The 20646-nt window shown below is 45.2% G+C and overlaps 1 protein-coding gene across 1 annotated transcript in view; it reads left to right on the forward strand.

Moving 5' to 3' along the window:
• The window catches only part of Dennd5b (DENN/MADD domain containing 5B), a 160427-nt gene that overhangs the window by 114571 nt on the left and 25210 nt on the right, over nt 1-20646 (forward strand). Inside the window, exons 7-12 of the mRNA XM_013505934.1 lie at nt 2716-2947; nt 6659-6809; nt 7838-7931; nt 12723-12854; nt 13931-14083; nt 14540-14618. Coding sequence (XP_013361388.1) covers nt 2716-2947; nt 6659-6809; nt 7838-7931; nt 12723-12854; nt 13931-14083; nt 14540-14618 — 841 coding nt within the window. The remainder of the gene's footprint in view (nt 1-2715; nt 2948-6658; nt 6810-7837; nt 7932-12722; nt 12855-13930; nt 14084-14539; nt 14619-20646) is intronic.

Genomic DNA, 20646 nt, shown 5'->3' on the forward strand with positions numbered 1-20646 from the left:
ACAGATTATTTTTTCCTCTTCTCAGCCCATTACCAACTTTTCTTTAGCTGGGCATGTTGCCACATGCCTGTGATCCCAGTACTCTCAAAGGCTGAGACAGGATTGCAGGTTTGAGCCCACACTGAGCATTGTAGGGATTTTCCAAGAATCTGTCTCAAAATTAAGAATTTTAAAAGGGGTGGGCATATAGCTCAGTGCAGAGGCCCTTGCGCTAAACAGTAATTTCACCCAAAAGTAAATCAACCTGCACATGACTAGATATTAATATGTGTGCTATGTTACCTGTAATCTCATTTTTGCATTTCTTGAACTTTCACAATGTTTAAATTATAGAAACTCTTTTCACGGGTTTTTCAAATCTGTTAACACTGTTGAACCTTGTAAGGGTTTTTAACTCTAATTTTATGATCAAGTCTAGTGAGATGAAACATGTTCCTTGCTGAGAAATCCTCTCTTATATGTGTTTAGTCTTCATCCCATATTGAAGTCACTCACTGGTCCATGGAAAGGTAACATTCAGTTTCAGAAGCCAGATTCTTGCCACATTTTAGGATCAATAGAGGGAAAGAAAGAGTATATTAGATTTTATGACTGTTGCTCTAAGACTTTGTTCCAGAGTTGTGGGGAAAGGAAGACCAGCTTTTGACTGTCCTGCAGAAGCTTTTCTAAGGGTTACTGTATTCTGCCACATTTTCTTCATTTATCTCCCAGGGTTTGGTTTGGCTTGGTTTGCTTTTTTCCAGACAAAAGCACTTAGGGCTGTGCGCTGACTCCTAGGTCACCGGGGCACGGTTCAGCCCCTGCCTGTGACTGCTGAGGTCCAGCAGTGCAGTTAGAGTGAGTCACGGCTTTCACTAAGTGGCATCTTCATGTCACACAGGCCTCCTGAAGGGGCCGTGCTCCCACAGGCTGATGGACAGTCCTGGGCCATCTGACCGTAATTTGAGCTAAACTCTGGAAAGGCGAGTAGCTAAAAGAATTATCTGATTCCTCTGTATTTTTGGGGGCTGGGGATTTAGCTCAGCGGCAAAGCACCTGCCTGGCAAGCGCAAGGTCATGAGTTCGATTCCCGGTACCGGAGAAAAACCTCCATATTTTTTCTGATAGAGGATACTCTACATGTGCATCGCAACTTGCAGGTGCACTTCACTTTTGATGAAATATCTTTAATATTAAACTTATTCAGGTGTATTCCTACTCTTAGTTCCCTTTCTCTTTTACCTTAGCTTTTTTCTAAGCTTTTTTCCCTATCTGCTTGGGAACTAATCTCTACATTCATGATTTGTCCTTGGGGAAATTAAAATTCTTACTTAAATTGAGTCCTAGTAATTTTTTTTTTTAATCTTTATGTATCTTAAACTAGAAGTGGAATTCTGTAACCCCTTAAGAAATGAAAGTTTTATGTTGGATACTCTGCAGAAGGCTTGTAATCGTCTCATTTTTCATGAGGAAACTATGCAGGACATACTAATATTGCATGCCAAGTTTTGTTTATCTTAAATGTTGTAGCTTAGGAGGGTCTGAGCATCAAAAGCTAGATGTGACTATTTGATTCATATTTCTAAGGCTATTTGCTCTATAAAAAGTTAGAGTGATGTTTATCGGTAAGATGCCTTTGAGGAGGTAAACTGATTTTAGAAGCTACGGTGCCTCTTTCTCTGGTAGTTTGGAATTACATAAATTTACCTGAAACATGGAAGCACTTGACTTGAGTAAGTGGATTTTTGTAAGGAAGCTTTTAAAAGGCCTCTGAAAATTCACAGTGAAAAATAAGTACACTAGGAGGAAGCTGATGAGTATGTTATTAAGAAAAGGAACCCTTCGTCAGAATTTACCTTCCCCCGTCCCTTCTGGCTTCTTCCACACCACATCTGTTTGAATGAGTGAAAAGGGAAGCGGACCCAGTGAACAAAGTAGTAAATTGCTTCCACACCTCAGCTTGTCTGAACAAAAGCTCCTGCACATGTGGACGTGAAAAACAAGAAAAAGTGACCACTTTGGATCAGAAATGGATTGTAACATAGTGAATTCGCTGTGTATCCAACGAGCTAGAAACAGGAAGGTGCCGCTTGCCTGGACAGTTTTCCAAAAGTGAGATTCCAATGATTTTTCAAGCAAGGATTTTTACAGTTTGTAAGCCCCAAACTGTTGTGTCAGCACAGGTCTTGAAAAAGTTTGATGAGTTTGATCTTGAATTAACAAAGAGAGTTGGAATCTAGAAAAACATGCGCTTGAAGAACACAGTTAATTTCAGTCTTCACTGTAAATTCTGTGTTGTCATTTTGAGATAGTTGTTGCTAATGTGGGTATCATTATTGTATCAGTTAATGCATGGCCTTTTGGCTAGAAATGGAGAGCAAAAGAAATTACTGAGGAGAGAGATCAAGATTTACTGGTAAGTGAAGTGAATAACTGACAACCACAGCAGCTTATCCACCTTCTTTCTTTAATTAAGCCCTCTGCTCTTCGTAATGGTCATCAGGTTCAGAATGTAAATCAGTTTGAAAGGGAACATTAGTGCTCAAGACCCACGTGACCTTCTATAAATTTAGAAAAAGGAAGATTAGATTTATAAAAGATTTTTGAATTTCAGGTGTCAGTTTTATATGTTAAGTTTTGAAAAGAATAATTTTAATGAATGATAATTTTCAGGTTTAACACGTAGTATTGAAATACTCTCTTAACAGTAATAATTTGCTAATTATCTCATTACAGGCTTCTTTCCTGTCTGACCAGCCTGAGCCTTACCTGCCGTTTCTTTCACGCTTCATTGAAACACAGATGTTTGCTACCTTTATTGATAATAAAATTATGTCTCAGTGGGAAGAGAAAGACGCTTTGCTTCGGGTCTTTGATTCTCGGATTGAGAAGATAAGATTGTACAATGTAAGGGCGCCCACCTTGCGGACATCTATATATCAGAAATGCAGCACTTTAAAAGAAGCAGGTACATTTGCCGTGCTTGTTAAAATTAAAATTCATGACATTTCTTTTACATGTTGGCCTTGTGTTCCACAAAGTTAATTTTCAGTTTTAGGTATTGTGGCTGGTCCTGGTCCTGTATCAGAAAGTCCCAATAGTTTCCTTCCTGTCTCTGAGTCACCATTCCTCCTGGACACTCGTCTTCCCTTAGACAAAAGAGGAAAAGCAATCATAAATTGAACAGAGCATAACTAGGATGTTGTTATAATTTTTGTCTCATTCTTTTTCTTGCCTCATAGAAAAAAGTTGGTTTCTATCTTGCTGCTCGTGCTGTCTTTTTCTCTTTTCGTTATTCCAGAAAATATTAACTTGAAAGATCTGAGAGGCTGCTTAGTTTGTATAGCAAACAGTATATTTGTTGTGTTGGTATTGCTAATTATATAGTTTCATTTGTTGAAATTAAATCTCTGTATTGTTGCGTTCAAATGAGAGGAAATTCTTATATTCAAAACCCTGCACCAGTTTTTCCCCAGAATCAGAGAATTATGAGTCATGGTCAGACTTGTCTGGCAGTGTAATGTGATCCATTAAGGAAATAACCATGTTAATAACTGGCACCTACTGTGTGCTGTTCATTATGCCAAGTCTGTAGATGCATTATGTATTTGATCTTAGCAGCACTTGTTTTTGTGTTGTTTTATTACTGTCCTTACTGTATAACTGAGAAGGCTGGAAAGTCAAGGAATTTACCTCTGGTTGCCAACAGCTAGTTACCAGCTGAGACAATAGTTGCAGCACTTTCTGTGCGTTGCTTCTGCTGCTTGCTTGCCTTTACCACTTTACTTAAATAAATCACTCTTAGGAGTAGTGATACTGTAGCATATTTAAGGAAAGTGGTGATTTTTAGCATGTTTAAGGAAAGACGTATTAAATGATACCACTTAGATAGCTGTGCAAGTCTCTCAGACGTGACCTCATCGTGTTCCTATGTACAAGGGTAGCTCAGTGGAAGCCCCTTCAGGAAATGACAAGTACCTGTGTGTTTCTAGAAATTGAGTGGGTAGAGTAAATGAAGTTGTTTATGCAAGCTCAGAAAATACAAGGATTCCAGTGCTTTAACAGGCATGTGAGTAATATAATGCCTTAGTGAGTAAATTTCATTCCTACTTTCCTGATAGAATGTTAAAAATGGAGTTAAGCGTCAGTTTCTTAATTTATGTGTTCCATAGAGGATGTCTTTCCAGTTAAAGATTTTCTTTCAGCCTCTCCCGGAGTTTGGTACTCCCACTGTCATCACAAAAATTATATAAAACCCCTTTGGAAATGTACCATAATAGACTTTCCATGTGAGAAAACCAGATTAAGTTTAGGTGGTAGCCTCCCCAGAATCTAATCTGTCAAAGACTCTTTTTAGAAGTAAAAGGAAACAGCTTGCTCTGACTGCTTACTGCTTATAATTGATGTAGTTATTTCTTTTATCAGTTGAAATTGCCCCCCAACTGAAAGATTAAGATATTGTAGATGACATTGGGTTTTTATTGAATATCGAGTTTTGTGTGTGTGCATGTGCTTTTGTTGTTGTTTTGCCTCTAATAAGAAAGAATTTTGATTTGCAGGTGAGCTGTTTAGGGCCAGGCTAGCTGCTGCTGATATTGTGGCATCTGAACCCCATGATTTCTATGCAGAAAGACAAGAAGTGGATAGGAATACAATTTTCTTCTTCTTACCACGAATCCATATTGTCACAAACCCTTCAAAGTCTAACAGACCCCTGACCTCTCAAAGCAGGCATTTGCTAATTTCTGAATGTTAAGTATTCACTGGTGATGTAGTCACTGAAAGTAATGTTGCATTATGCTCCCTGAAACAATTTAAATACAAACCCTAGAGTAACTCATCATGAATCATGATTTTTGTCTGGAAAGTTCTTAAACTTTCCAAGCAAAGGGAACAACCCAATATTGTGTTGTATGGATTTCTCTGTCACTTTCCAATAGATGTAATCCCAGCACTTGGAAAGCTGAGGCAAGAGGATTGCACATTCCAGGACAACCTGGGCTGCATAATAAATTTGAGATTAGCCTGAACTACATGGCGAGACTCTGTCTCAAAGATACCATGTACACATACAGATATATATAAACCCAGCAGAAAACCTGAAGCTCCTTTCTTATTTTTTCCTTTTGTGAGAACAGAATCTCTTCTTGACAGAGATGGAATTTTGTAGTACTTCATGGAATATAAAATGGACAAAGACCTCCGAATTCTATACCATGGATCTGGTCGTCATTTTGCCAAAACCACCCATTAATTAATGTTTTGTAAATACTAGGATGTATAGATAGAGGTGTAGAAGGTCATCAGACATAGTTGAACATCGAAATGTCACTTGCACTAAAGCATAGCATTCTCTTACACAGCACAGAACATGCAGGCTATGTTTTAAGAGAAGTTACAAGTTCCATATTAAATATGCAGTGAAATTCAAGGTTTTAGATGAACTGATGGGTTATGAGGGAAATCGGGGAAGCTGGAAGTCCATTACCCACCGTCTGACGTTTGGTCACGGTATCCCCTTCCATCCACCTTTCACCCGGCACCTCAGGACCTCCGTCAGACACAGCTGGCTTGTGTGCTGTTCTGTGAGCTGATGGCGGATGGCACGCACCATGGAGCCTCAGAGTCAGGAGTCTTGAGGGTAGAGTCCGTCCCCAAAAGTCATGAGGATGTATTTGGGAACAACCAAGCAAGACTCAGGCTGCTCGCAGTGAAGAGGGCCATAAGTGGATTCTGTGGGACACTTACAAAGCTGCCCTCTCCTGAGTCACCAGATCAGCAGTTCCCCGGCGTGCCTGTGTGCCACCCGTACAGCTCCCTGCTCGCTATCCCTGTCTAGTAACCTGTTGGCAAAGGATTGGAGACCTAGTCTTGCTCCTCAAATGTTACATTTTCTTCCCAAAATGTGGTTGATAACAATAAGATGAGTATTACTTTGTTTTAGCAGAAAAATAGATTGCTCTCCTCAGGCTTGGAGATGTCCTCCCACACCCCTAAATTTAATGTGTTTTAAGACAAATGCTGAGTAACTCCTGTCTTTTCACTTCAACCTATCCATTCTTCAAAAGGCCAGTTTCTTATCCTCTGGACATTTTCTGAATGCCTGCTTATTTGACTTCTCTGCAGTACCCTCTTGACCTAACAAGCACTTCTAAAGACTCCTGCTAATGGGAATTGGTAAAAGCGCAGGGCAGAACTCACACAATTCTTTGTTATAGATGGGGAGTGTGCTCAGTGAATGTTTGCTTCTTCCTTCTTTCACGTTGTCTTTCAGCTCAAGAAAATACTTTCCTTGCCATCAGTTTTCTTTAATGTGCTTAGAACCACATTTTTGTTAAGAATATTGAATTTCCTATTTTAGAAAAACTATCTCAATACTAAATTAGAGATTTTTCAACCCAGCTGCCCAGCTTTTGACAAAGGCAGAAAACACCATGAAAATCAATCATCTAGTATTTATTTTAAATTAACCTTTCTATAAAAATATTGCAGGATGTTGGGCTGATTGAATTCTTCATGTGCATGAATGGAAGAAGCATTATTTTTGAAGTGTTAGCAGTGAAATAGCTCTAATTTTCTTTTCTCTTTTTATAATTTGTTTATTTTTATTAGTACATGTTTGCAGTACATAATGATCACATTCATCATGGGTCTGATTTGTTATAAATTTAATTTATAGCCCAATCCATTGAGCAAAGACTAATGAAAATGGATCACACTGCAATCCATCCACATCTGCTAGACATGAAAATCGGTCAAGGCAAATATGAGCAAGGATTCTTTCCAAAGTTACAGTCCGATGTCTTGGCCACAGGGCCTACCAATAACAAGTAAGAATATTCTGTTCTTCATTTGAGTAACGAACTGAAGGAATCAATGGGGGCACTCCACTGCTCTAGTGAGGCAGTGTGTAATTAAACATCTCTGTCTGAGTACTTTTCCTCAAGACCACATTAATTCATTTGAAATATGGGTTGACCCTCTGCTGCTGACTTATAACCCATAAATGCCTGAGCAGTGAAAATCCAAAGATTGGCCCAGCATGGAGGTGCATACCTATAATCTCAGCTGCTTGGGAGGTCGAGGCAGGATTACAAGTTTGATGCTAGTCTGGGCAACTTAGTGGAACCCAGTCTCAAAATTTAAAAAAGGCTAAGGATGCAGCTCTATAGGAGAGCACTGGCCTAGCATGCATAAGGTTCCTGATTCAGTCCCCAGTACAGGGGCTGGGGATTTAGCTCAGTGGCATAGCGCCTGCCTGGCAAGCGCAAGGTCATGAGTTTGATTCCTGGTACCAGCAGAAAAACAAAAAAACAACAGTCCCCAGTACAACAGGAAGAAAAGTCCAAAGTTGAGAATTTTGTTTTGCTTTGTTTCGTTTGCTCCCAAAGAAAAGTTCAGTTGGGAATAGGCACTTCTTTCCTTGGCAGTGGGGTGCTTTTGGTGTACTGTGATTAACCCCAGGGTCTTGGCAGTGCTAGGCAGGTGCACCACCACAGAGCTACATCCCAGGCCTGCGCTGACCCTTTGCTAACCCTGGTTTAAAAGGCATTAAGGGCCAGGGATATTGCTCGGTGACATAAGTGCCTGCCTGGCAGGTGCAAGGTCCTGAGTTCGAGTCCCAGTACCAAAAAATAAAAAGCATTAAATGTGCCGCTGTCTGACACACCTGCAGCATACCAGAAACCACAGGGGTGTGTGCTTTAAGGAGGCGGAGTGTGTGGTGTTCTAATTGCATCCTAATAAAGTTGCTACGTACACTATTTTGTAGAGAATTGATTGAAAATATTTGTTGTCAGCCTTTCTGATAGCGCGCGTGTCTTGACTTGGCGGCCTCTTGGTGTGCTTCTCTCCTCAGCCGCTGGGTGAGCCGGAGCGCCACGGCGCAGCGCCGGAAGGAGCGCCTGCGGCAGCACTCGGAGCACGCCGGCCTGGACAGCGACCTGCGGGAGGTGGGTGTGCGCGCCACCGGCCAGGGCTGCGGGAGCCGGGCAGCCGCATCTGCAGCCAGGCTTCAAGTGCAGGCTCGTCTGCCTGCCTCGGAAACTCACTGTTACATTTTAAAGTGTTAACCTTCTGTGCTCATTTATACCAGAAAACACCATTTCTGTGTTCATTGTTTCAAGGCATGTGACATAGGGCTCTCAAACCAGTTTTTCTGTGTGCTGTGTCAAGGAAAGTTACGTTTAGGGTAAGTTTTAGGTTGATGGTGTAGGTCTCCAGTAAGGAGAAACATAGACATTTCAAGGTTTCAGATACAATCCAGACTAGTAGGTAGTGTGTTTACCTGTGCCTTGGCTTGCTGACCCCCTTTTTTTTTTTTTTTTTTTTTTTTTTTTTTTTTTTTTGGTTTTGGTTTTGGTTTTTTTCCAGTACCCGGAATCAAACTTACAACTTTGCGCTTGCCAGGCAGGCGCTGTGCCGCTGAACTAAATCCCTAGCCCCTTGACCCCATTTTTAAAAAATATTTTAGCCTGTCATGGTAGCTCATACCTATAATCCCAGCACTCAGGAGGCTGAGGCAGGAGGATCATTGTGAGTTCAAGACCAGCCTGGGCTACACAGTGAGCTCAAGGCCAGCCTGAACTGCATAGCGAGACCCTGTCTCAAAAAGACAAAAAATAAAATAAATAAATTGACATCTTTGTGCTTTTTTTTTTTAACTCTTTAAAAATAAGACCACAGTTATGCATTTCAATAATTACTAGTAAGTTTTTTATTATTTCTTGTGGTCAGAACAGAATGCAATCAGAAAGTCTGTTCCTGGGCATGGTGGCACCCACCTGTCATTCCAGTACTTGGGAGGCTGAGGCAGGAGGATCGTCAAGAGTGTGAGACAGGCCTTGATTATATAGTGAGATCCTATCTCAAAAAAAAAAGAAAAACAACTGTTAATTATTTTCTAAGCTCAAATGTGTGAAAATAAAGCAGAAAACGTCATTCAGAGCATCTGTTGACCTTTGTTAACATTCATGTGTGATTGTAAGCTCTTTCTGAAGAATGGAAGCACCTGTTGTGCAGTGCTCTTCCTTGGCTGCTGTACTGTTTCTCCCCCTCCCCTGTGCCGCGCTCCTGTCAGATGCATGCTTGTTCTGCTTGTGTCTCTCTCCCTGTCCTTTTCTTTTTTCCTCCTGTCACTGCCACTTCTCCATCCTCTTAGCCTTCCGGGGACCATGTCTGTCAGAACTCCATGGCATTCTGGGAGTGGGAGCAAGGCCCACCTCCTCCCACACGGCCTCCTAAAAAGTCCTTCTCTGAGTGCTGCCTGGTATGTCCTCTGCCGAGAGTGTTCACAGTGTTCACGCGTGTGGTGGTTGGAACACGTGTGTGCACGTAGCTGTAGACGCCCGGTCACCTTGCGGTGTGAGCACTCAGCCCTCCTCCCATCAGGTACCCATTGCGCGTGCGCTGACGTAGGCCGCCTCCGTAGAGCCTTTGCGGCCGCCTCGGTGGGAGTGTGTGTGCTTGCTTTGGGGTTTTGGTTTTGGTTTTTTGGTACTGGGTAGCAAATTGCTTTTCTTCTAAAGGGAAGAGACATGGAATGTGCAGATTCCCTGTATGTGGGGCTGGGCTTTTAACCCAGAGCCTTGGACATGCTAGGTGACCATTCACTGCTGAGCTGCACCGCAGAGCTACAACTTCGCTCTTATTTAAGCATTTTGCAGAAGGACAGAAGTGACTACATTTCAGCTTCTTTTTGCTGAGTTTTTTTTGTTGTTGTTTTTGTTTTTTGGGGGGGATTTTTTCCGGTACCAGGAATCGAACTCACGACCTTGCGTTTGCCAAGCAGGTGCTGTGCCGCTGAGCTAAATCCCCAGCCCCTTTGCTGAGTTTTATTTCCGCAGCATCTACCTTCCTGGTCCACATTTTCTGTTGTTGGAAAATCTAGTCATCAGCGTAGAATGTCAGGTTAAGAGGAGCCTTTAAGGTCATCTTGTCAGCATAGCACAAGTCACCTGAAGTCCAGGAGCCGTGTCTGGAGTTAAGAGGACACAGAGGCAGCGTGGGCCTGAGGCCAGGACTCAGTATCTGAGCCAGGAGTCGGTTCTTGCTAACCCTGCACCGCGCTGCGCTAACAGCTCTGCATCTGGGGGCTCGAGAACCTCAGATCTTTCCCCCCTCTCTCGCATCATTAGCATCAACGTCGGTAATTCTGCAGGGGTCCTCTTCATGAGTTCAGCAGCCGTTAGAGAGATAGGATGTCTGCTACAAAGGGAGGGCAAAGCCTGTGTTAAACCACATTTAGTGTTTCTTGAATGGTAGGATATATTTTTATAGGCATGTCCTACTGGTTTGTTACTTTCTGCCTTTGACAGAAATAAATCTCAGAAACAAATCTGGAGTTACGTCTGTCTGTAGAGAAATGGACTTTATAGGGAAAACATTCTTTGTGAAAAGTTCATTCCCATTTTTCATTTCAAAATACATCTTTTTTCCACTTACCATTTTTGTCATCACTTGTTTACTTTCAGGCATTGCCCCATGTGTGTGTGCAGAGGCACCTCACTCCTGGGCCTCTGGCCTGCATCCTCCCTGTGAGTGTCCCTGCGGTGCTGCCAGCTCCGCGGCTACCGCAGACTACGAGGGGCCGCAGCGTGGGCCGATCACTAGACCCACACCTGTGCACTGGGTGCTTAGCGGATACAGCGGGAACAGCGCCCGCCTAGCTGTGTCCATGCATAGAAGTCATTGCACATACTTTCAACAGTGTGTAGGTTTTAATCAAATTATTGCCTTTCCAAAGTGTATTCATATATTCCAGAAAGAAGGAGAAATGCTTCAGTTCCTCCTAGCCTCTTGCCCAGCCATAGTCTCACTCCTCTCTTCTAGCTATTGCATTTCTTCCTAAGCAAGCTTGCTTCTTAGCTCTTCTTGAGAATTGAGTCTTGTCACGGTTCTGTCATTGTTTGCAAGAGTGCTAAAGATCGGGGTGTTGAAGCAAAAAGGACCCTTTATAAACATTCAGCATTCCACGTAAAGCCTTTAACATGTTTCTACCAACCTTTCATGTCTCATTTTTAATACATATCCCAAACAATAATTAGAAACGGGTATAATTCTTATATAGGGCTCATGCCTTGTACTGTAGGTTGATTTCTTGGATTCTGCTTTCATTTTTCGCACTGACTTTCTTAGGAAACTAAGTGTTAGAATGTTTCTGTCCACACTGTTACACTTCTCCATTGAGAATAGTTCCCTTGTTACCAATTTTCCATTTTATTTTCTTTTAATCTTTTAAAAAATTTATTAGTCTTTAAATTGACAACAAAATTGTGTGTATGTATAGTATGTGACACACTGTCCTGCTACTCATACATACTGTGAAAAGATGAACTCACGTGAATTAGCGTATCTATCACAGCATATACTTAACATTTAAAACCTGCTCTCTCAGCAGTGTTCAAGGGTACAGTATATTATTATTAATTACAGTAATTACACTGTACAGTAGCTCTCCAGATCTTAATCCCCCCATCTAACTGAAACTTTGTGTGCTTTGACCAACATCGTCTCCTTCCTACTAAGCCCTCTTAAAAATATTTGAAACAGAAAAGTATTCATAATTGCTGCAGGAACCAATGCTTACAAAATTCATTTGATATTAAATTTTCCTTAAAATCAGTAGATGGGAAAGAACATTATTTTGCTAATGTTAACTTTCATCATGAGAATTGGAAGGTAACAGGTAAACTGCTCAGTTAAATCCCTTCTGGTGGAGTTTTTTACTTTCATGGTTAGCAGATTGTTTTTCTCTCAGAGGGGAAGTATGTTAACCCTACAAACTCTCATGTTTGAAGAATGCGGAGGATTTACACATGTCTTATACTACCAAGCTCTCCGCTGAGGTAGAAAGTAGGTTTCGCATGTGTGCCTGAGGGCCGGTGTTAGATGCGGCTTGTGAATTCAGAGTGCTTATTCTTTAAATATGATCCTGAGACATGGGAGCCTCCTGGAGGTTCTACCCAGTAGCCCTGATGCAGAGGTAGAGCATCTAGAGGAGGCTTTTCAGGCAGCCCAGGAAGAGGAGAGAACATGCATTCTGTACTACCCAGTGTGGTGCCTCAGAGTCCCCGGACGCTACCCTATCACTGCGGCTCCTTCTCCCAACCAGGGCAAGGCGAGGGAGGGCCGTGAGCACCACGGGGGAAGAGGCCGCCCACCCTGCGAGCACGCTGTGCTCCTCAGTGTGGTGTCAGAGCTCAGTGGTGGGCTTCGTGGCATGTCTCGTGTCCACCTCAGGGATAATCCGAGGTTCATAACCCACCTAGTTGATGGGCCTCAGGTGGTAACGTAAGTTGCAGTGCAGTTCTGGAGCTCCTGACTGCACTGCTGTGACTCGGAGTGGAAGGCTCGGTGTAAGGTCTCCGGTGTGGGGAGAGCAGTCCCGAAGGCGGGGACCTGAGAACCTGGGTCTCCACCCACATGCCTAAGGGCTTTTGTCGTCACCTTGATCCTGACCTGTCACAGCTCCAGGCAGGCCAGAGTAAGAGTGAGACTCCTCCTCGTCTCAAGTGAGTCTCACCTGGGGAGGTTTCTGTCCTGCTCTTTCCGGAGAGTTCACAGGTGACAGGATGGGGGAGTGGGGGTGGCCACCACACGTCAGCACACCAAAGCTGATTCCTGCTGCTCGTGCGCGCTTAGAAGCTCTGTGGTCTTGTCTGTTCCTGCATCTGTCTGTGTAAGGTTAAGCAGGACAGAAAAATACCTGGTGTTTATTCACTAAGGATACTTTCAATTTTTAGAAATACATGCAAGAGGCGCGAAGTCTAGGAAAAAACCTGAGACAACCCAAGCTGTCAGACCTCTCTCCCGCAGTGATTGCACAGACCAACTCAAAATTTGTAGAAGGCTTACTAAAGGAGTGTAGGATGAAGGTAAGTACTGCTGATGCCAGACTGTTGCCCATCCCCACATGTGGGCTGGGGGGCCGAGCCCACCCCCATCGGCACCTGTCGCTACCGGAAAGGGATCTTTCCCTGTGGCACAGACCCCAGTGCCCCTCCACACACTTCCGTGGACCTCTTCCGGCCTCAGTGTCAGTGACGCGGGAGCTGCGTGCGGTCTCCTTCAGCTTTTTAGCTACTGCCATCCTCCCCTGCAACGCAAACAGACGCCAAGCTGCTCAGAGCTGTCAGGAGCGTGAGGGGCCCGTCTGTGCCGTGCGTGTGTCTGTGTGCCCTTAGGAGGACCTGGCTGCGGTGTAGTTAGCTTGCACTGCCCGCAGCTTCCTCTCAGATGCGACTTCAAGGGAGGCAGCATTCAGAGCTCAGAGTATCATCCTCGCCGGTCATTTCCTTTGCTTGACAGCTGTCATTCAGTGCCTTCTTCGTGTATTCAATAAATGCATCCTCAGCATCAGCAGACAGAGAAGAGTCAGACAAGCTCCCTGCCTCAAGGAAGTTGGTCCTGTCCCAGTTTACATTTTAGAGAACAGCTAAGACTAATGCAGATTAACTTACCTAAAGCTAATGTCCATTTCCTTTTTATTTTCTGGTGCATATGTGTGAGCAGAGAAGGAGACAAGAACAAAAAGAGGAAGGGAAACCGAGCCCTGGTTCTGTCACAGACCAGGAAGCTCTCAGAAGCATCTTGGTCCTATGCTTCCTGCCTGAGCAAGCACAGTCAGACCCAGTGCAAGGGGAGCTTGTGCTGGGCGGCAGAGGGCGGGTGGTGTGCAGGTTCAGTGTCTCCTGTGCCTGCTGCACTTGCCCAGTGTCATAGCAGCAGTGCTTCATAAACACTCGCATTCTCTCTTTAGTGACCCCGCATTTGTCTCGCACCGAAGTGAATTAGAGCTGTTACTCGTGTCAGTTACCCACACAGATGGAGACGTTGCCCGAGGTGCCCGGAGAGCTGTGGTGCTCAGAGTAGAATGGGAAGCCCGGGCCCTGACCCTCTGGCGGGCCTGTGGCTCTGTGCTTTCCCCGGTAACTGCACCATTGTGTTTCAGACCAAGCGCATGCTGGTGGAGAAGATGGGCCACGAGGCCGTGGAGCTGGGCCACGGGGAGGCGAACATCACTGGCCTGGAGGAAAACACCTTGATCGCCAGCCTCTGCGACCTGCTAGAGAGGATCTGGAGCCACGGCCTGCAGGTCAAGCAGGTAATGTGCACAGGAATGCTGGAGTCCCCACAGCTAGGCACTCTCATCACTACTCGGAGCACAGTGGTGCACTCCTATAATCCCAGCTCCTAGGAGGCTGACGCAGGAGGGTCACAGTTTCAAGCCAAGCTTGAGCGACTTAGCAAGACCCTGTCTCCAAATAAAATAACGTAACGTAACGTAACATAACGTAACATAACATAACAACATAACATAACATTCGCTGGGGATGTAGCTCAGTGTGAAGGGTCTGGGTTTACCACCAAAAAAAGGTGACAAGGAAAAAAAAAGAAAGGATAGATCCTTTGTCACAAAACGATGAGAACTGTGCTGCAGCATTTTAATTCCAGAAAAAAGAAAGCAGCCGTGGTGCACCTGGGAATGGTCTTAAGAGAAACCATGTTTTAGCACATTATTGCATCAGGATGAATGCATTTGTCTTCATCCTTCTTTCAGGGGAAGTCGGCTTTGTGGTCACATTTAATCCAGTTTCAGGACAGAGAAGAGAAACAGGAGCACCTCGCAGAATCCCCAGGTGAGAGGGCATCAGCATGGGGTTTGGTTCTACAGAACCAAGTGTGAGAAGAATCCACAGAAGCCTTGTGAAACCTTGTTCTGTCTCTGTGTCTCTCTGTCTGGAGCTAACAACTTAGCCATCCTGCCGGTCTCGGGATAGAGCAGAGGAGCCATATTGTTTATTAGCTGTGAGCCTGGGGAAAGTCATGCACCTTCCTGTCTTCTGCCTTCTCACCTGTAATACAGAATAATATGAACTGTTTCGTGGCAGTCATGTTGATTAAAGAAATCACATGCACAAAAGCCCCTGTGCCTTGTAAAACACCATACATGGATACTTTACTCTCAGCAATATTAGAGGGTCGTGTATACTGACTTTTATCGTAAAGAAAAGTTTTGTGACCATAATTAATAATCTTTTAAGCTGAGCATGGTGGTGGATGCCTGTAATCACAGCACAGGGAGGCTGAGGCAGGAGGATTGCTGCCAGTTCGAGACCAGCCTGGGCTACATAGTGAGTTGAAGGCCATCCTCAACTGCATAGCAAGACCCTGTCTCAAAAAGACAAAAAAAAATCTTTTAGGGGAGGACTGGGGATATAGCTCAATGGCACAAGTGCCTACCTGGCAAGCACAACCTCCTGAGTTGGATTCCCAGTACCACAAAAAAAGTATAATTGTTTAGGGAAGAATATATATTTATGTGTCAAATTTTAGGAGTCAGATTATTGTTGAGTGTGGCGGTGCATGTTTGTAATCCCAACACTCAGGAGGCTGAGGCAAGAGGATCATCGTGAGTTTGATGCCAGCCTGGGCTACATAAGCAAGCTGAAGGCCAGTCTGGACTATATAGCAAGACCCTCAAAAAAAGTCAGATGATTTTATTTTATTTTATTTTACTTTATAGACAAAGTTTTGCTATGCTGCCAAGGCTGGTCTTGAACCTAGGGCTCGGCCTCTAAGAGGAGCAGGAACACATGCCTTAGGAGTCAGACTCTGACTCACAGAAAGCCTCACGTGTCAGAAGTGTCCTCATTCTTCTGCAAACTAGAGTTACATTGGGTTCCTTGTATTTGCCGTAATGGGTCCAACCCCAGATATTCTACCTACTGTGTGTTTTTTCACAACAAGGAGCTTGCCTTTTCTTTAAGGTACTGGGGACCAAACCTAGGGTTTTGTACATTCTAGGCAAACACTGTACTACAACTGACTATAGCTCTAGGTTGCTTTGATGTAAAATAAAAGTTCACAAAGGAGTTCAAAAAAGTAGAAGTAACAGTGGAAAATTGATACAGGTACAATGTTTTATATTGAATCAGCCATTTAGAAACCTTTTCTAAAATTGTGGCACTTGGGAGGCTGAGGCAAGAGGATCACCACAAGTTTGAGGCCAGCCTGGGCTCCATAGTGAATTCAAAACCAGCCTGGAATACATAGTCAGGCCATGTCTCAAAAAACAAAAAAATAATAAAATAAAATTATGGATTATATCAGATATTCAGAAATACAAAAAATAAAGATTTTAAAAACTCATAAGCCAACCACCAGTTTAAGAAATAAAGCATTACAGCCAGATGTGGTAGCACACGCCTGTAATCCCAGCAGTCTGGGAGGCTGAAGCAGGAGGATCACAAGTTCAAGCCCAGCCTGATGAATTTAGCAACTTAGCAAGACCCTGTCTGAAAATTAAAAAATAAAGGGTTGAGGCCATAACTCAGTGCAAGGGTCCTGGGTTTAATTCCCAGTACTGAAAAGACAGAGACGGAGGGAAGAAGGGAGGGTGGGGGAGAAGGAGAAAGAAAATGAATTGAGACTATGATTCGAAAGCTCTTGTGTTTATCCCCACTCCCTTTTACTTGCTGTCCCTAGAGGGCAGCACTACCCTAATGCCGTGCTCGTTGCAGGTCAAGCTTGAAAATGGATTTAATAAGGCAGCTGTCATAGGGATGTAAGTTTAACACTACATTGCCCTGGAGCGCTTCTAATGCCCCAGGTGTAACCGTATTAATAAACATTCATATTAAATTTAAAAGCATTCTCTAGGATCCATCTTCTGTACCCCTTTTTCTGTTTAAAAAGAGAGATTGGTTTCTGCCTTAACTGTCTCTAACAGAAAATACAGCCATTCAGACCGTAAGACCACGACCATTTCGCATTTGATCCTAGCCCTAAGACCAAGAGGTCATTTTATCCCAACTAGAAAAAATCGGTTCCTCAGTGGAGACAGTCAGGCTTTTGTAGGGTGACAGCTGGGAAGCCCAGCGCCAGTGAGGCGAGGAAGTGGAGGCCGCCAGGTGAGCCAGGAGGGGCCTGGCCTGGACAGCAGGGCGTGGCGCTCCGGGCCTGGCCAGGCCCGTGTGGTGCCTCCTTTGGGGTCCGCGTCCTGGCTTCAGCCAGAAGTGGGACAGCAGAACAGAAATGCGGGTCGAAGCTCTCCAGGGCTGTTTCTGCCCCGCTGCCGTGTGTCGGTGAAGGGTGAGAAGCAAGAGCAGCACATTGCATACCGACCCTAAGGAGCATCCGCATGGGCCACGCAGCTTATAAAGCAAAGTCCGTTAAAGGGGTGGATTTTATAATATTGCTCTAGTACTTCTGTGATTCAGTCTAGAAAGCTCAGACTTCACAGTATGAAAGTATGAAATACTAAAACGTCAGTTTAAAAATAACTTATTCTAGGGCTGGGGATGCAGTGCCATGATAGAGCATGTGCTTAGCATGTAAAGGGTCGTGGGTTCAATCCCCAGCACCACACAGAGGTAGAGAGAATATAGTGTTCTGACTGTGTAGAACAGGCCTCGGGAGAGTGCCTGCTTGGCATACGTGAGGCCCCGACCTCCGTCCCAGCGCGCTCAGTTCTGGAATGATGAAGTCCAGCCTCGCGTCGGAAGCTCGGTGCCCTCCCCGTCACCTTCCCCTGTGCTCCATCTGAGTTCCTCTGCTCTGTAGACACCAGTTATACTGGGTTAGGCCTCACCCTTGGGTGCTCAACTTGATCATCTGCAGAGATGCCTACAAGATTATGCCCCTTGGTGCTGGGGGCTGCGGCTGCCGCGTCATGTCAGGGGACACGATTCAAATCACAGCAGCTGCGCATGCCTGTGTCGTCATCCAGCCCGTTGTCCCAGATCTCTGTCTGCAGCCCTACTTTGTAGACTCAAAGATGAGTAGAGGCTGGGGATGTGGATCAGCTGTAGAGCTCTTGCCTTGCATGCACAGGGCCCTGGATTCAATCCCCAGCACCACCAAAAAAAAACGTCCAGGATTTTAGGACATGCTGCTGTTGTTGTTGGAGACAGGGTCTCTGTGTGTCAGGGTGGCCGTGAACTCACTACGTAGCCCAGGCTGGCTTCACACTCACTGCCAGTCCTCTTGCCTCGGTCTCCCAAGTGTTGGGATTACAAGCATGCACCACCGCGCCTGGCATGGGGCATCTTAACACTTTCCTGTGCCCTTCCACCTGCTGTCCCTGGCAGGCTTTCGCCGTTGGTGTGTCTCAGGTAATCACACCAGCACCTCCTCAGTCAGGCCACGAGCCGCTGGTCATCTGCAGTGTGCTGCAAAGCTCCATGGATGTGGCACTCGAGCACTGTCACCTAGAAGAGATGTGTGTGACTGGGCTGCTTTCTGCCTCCTCAGCCAAGGCTCAGGGTGTAGCTCAGAGGTAGAGTGCTTGCTCGGTGTGTGAGGGTCCTGGGCTCAATTCCCAGCACCCAAACAGAAAATCAAAAGAAGGTAATAATTAGTTGAGAGGGAGAGGAACAGAGAGAGAAAAGGAGAGAGGGAGGGAGGAGAGGGAGAAAGCACGTGTACGGGGGATTGAGGCCAGGGTCTTCACAGTGAGCCGCAGCTCCAGCCCTGGTTTTTATTTTGAGACAGGGTCTCACTAAGTAGTCCAGACTGGGCTTGAGCTTGTGATCTTCCTGCCTGGCCTCCCAGAGTGCTGGGAGTCAGGTGTGCAGCTCCACGCCCAGGTGGGACAGTATATATTCAAACATTTTAATACCTAATGTTTGTTTGACTCTTGAGTCCCTCTGCTTGCTGCCTGCCACTGTCCTGTTTGGAATAACTTCTAGTTCAGCTCCCTTATTTCTTTTAACAGTTCTGGGTGTCTGACTTGCTTATTTCTGTTGCAAGATCAGAATGTTATTCCATTTAACTAAAAGGCACCCAGAGTATAGCATACCTTTCCAAAATCCCTCCCTACAGTTCTATCTAGCAGTAGCCCAAAAGTGTCATCTTCTTGAGTCTGTGCAGTGTGTGTGCTGCGTTTACCTCACTAGGCCCTGTGCATTTTAAGAAGAGAAAACAACAGAGAGAGAGGGAGGGAGGGAGAGAGAGTGTAATTGGAGTAGCTGGAATGTCAAGTGTGGCGTGTTCTGTGATGGAGGCTCACTCTCTCAAATCTGGTTGAGAGGGGACAGCTTCTCTAACAGTATACCGAAGGGAAAGTGTGGAGATCTCACAAGAGACCAGGTCACAGCCCAAGACCTGCACCAGAGGGCCAGCCCCTCGCCCGCAGAGGCCTCTGTTCAGTTCTCCGAAGGCTCCAAGGAAGCTGGGTGCTGGATCAGTAAGCAGTGTGCAGTTTTGCAATCTAAAGTAACAAACAGGCTGGAAACGAGGAGAGAGATACAGAAGTGTTAGCGGATGAGCTTAGGACATTAACACATACGTGGAGACCTTAGGGAGAGCATTGCATATTGGAGAAAGGTTGCCCCGAGCAGGGTGGCTCGTAGTGGGTCCTAGAGTAGGCTGGGGAGGGCATGCTTACGCCTGCGAGTGTGCTTCCTGTGGCTGCTGCTGCTTTGTCGCATGTCAGGCTCCTCTGTCTGGGCGAGTGCTGTACCCCTGAGCTCCACCTCTTCCCCCGCTTTCACTAAGCCCCTCACCAGCTCCAGCTCCCTCCTCCTGTCCTGTCTCCGAGGCACCTCTCTTCAGCCACAGCGTCTGTTTGTCCCATCCTAGCCTGCGTCTTGTGTGGCCGTCTTCCATGCTGTCTGATCAGCAGCATTCTCTGAGCTGTTTCATGCTCCCCTCGCCCCCAAACACGTTTTGTTGAATAACACACACCAGTGGTGACGTTCTGGGATGGAAGATGAACACTCCCAGACCACCAGGGCAGACCGCACTGTCCGTGCTGCAGCGCAAGCGCCCTCCCCAGCCGGCCCGGCAGAGGGCCTCTGGGCCTTGTACCTGGCATGCGGGTGCCCAGAAACACTGCTGCCTGCAGGCTGCCTTCCATGCCCTCTTCCCTGGCAGGCCTCTTAGTAATCATGCACAGCTGGCAGGTGTTGACCCCGCCTGTGTTCCTCAGGGCCAGCTGTGTGTAGTGTACACAGTGACCAGTGCACTCTGGTCTCCCAAAGTGGAACAGATCTAAAGCCAGAGTGACTAGCACGTTAAACTACAGCAAAACCCCATTCCCTAAGGTCTGACTGTACTGGAGAATTTTCTAGGTAACATCTTGCAGTTTAGTTTTCATTCTCAAGCTGGGCATGGTGGCACACGCCTGTAATCCCAGCACTCGGGAGGCTGAGGCAGGAAGATTGTTTCAAGTTCGAGACGAGCCTGAGCTACAAAGTGAGCTCAAGGCCAGCCTGAACTGCGTAACAAGACCCTGTCTCAAAAAAAACAAAAAAAAAAAAAAGATAGTTTTCATTCTCAGGTGAGAGAAATGGAAATGGAAAAAAGGCACAAAACTCTTTTGCATCTCATTGAAGTGACACTAGGCAAGATGAGCCAATAGTTGGCTGTTTGGCTACTACTGTAGAAGAATCCTTTTTTCTTCTCTGATCAGTGTGAACTATTAGTCTTTCTCTTAAGTTCGTTTGCTGTACAAGAAGTCTGCTTTCATCTTAGCGAGTAGGTGCGTGCATGTAACACGTGCTTACTGTGCAGCTCACTCCCTTTACGGTACACACGTTGTAATTTGGATTCTGAACTTTGAAATAGAAACACACCAAACTAAAGAGCCAAAACTCTTAGAATCTTTTTTAAAAAGCATTCTTCTGGGATTTAATCTATGTAATTTCAATTTATGAGTCCAGA

Source organism: Chinchilla lanigera, unplaced genomic scaffold, assembly GCF_000276665.1.
Source record: "Chinchilla lanigera isolate Chin_1 unplaced genomic scaffold, ChiLan1.0 scaffold00104, whole genome shotgun sequence".
NCBI classification, from domain to species: Eukaryota; Metazoa; Chordata; class Mammalia; order Rodentia; family Chinchillidae; genus Chinchilla; species Chinchilla lanigera.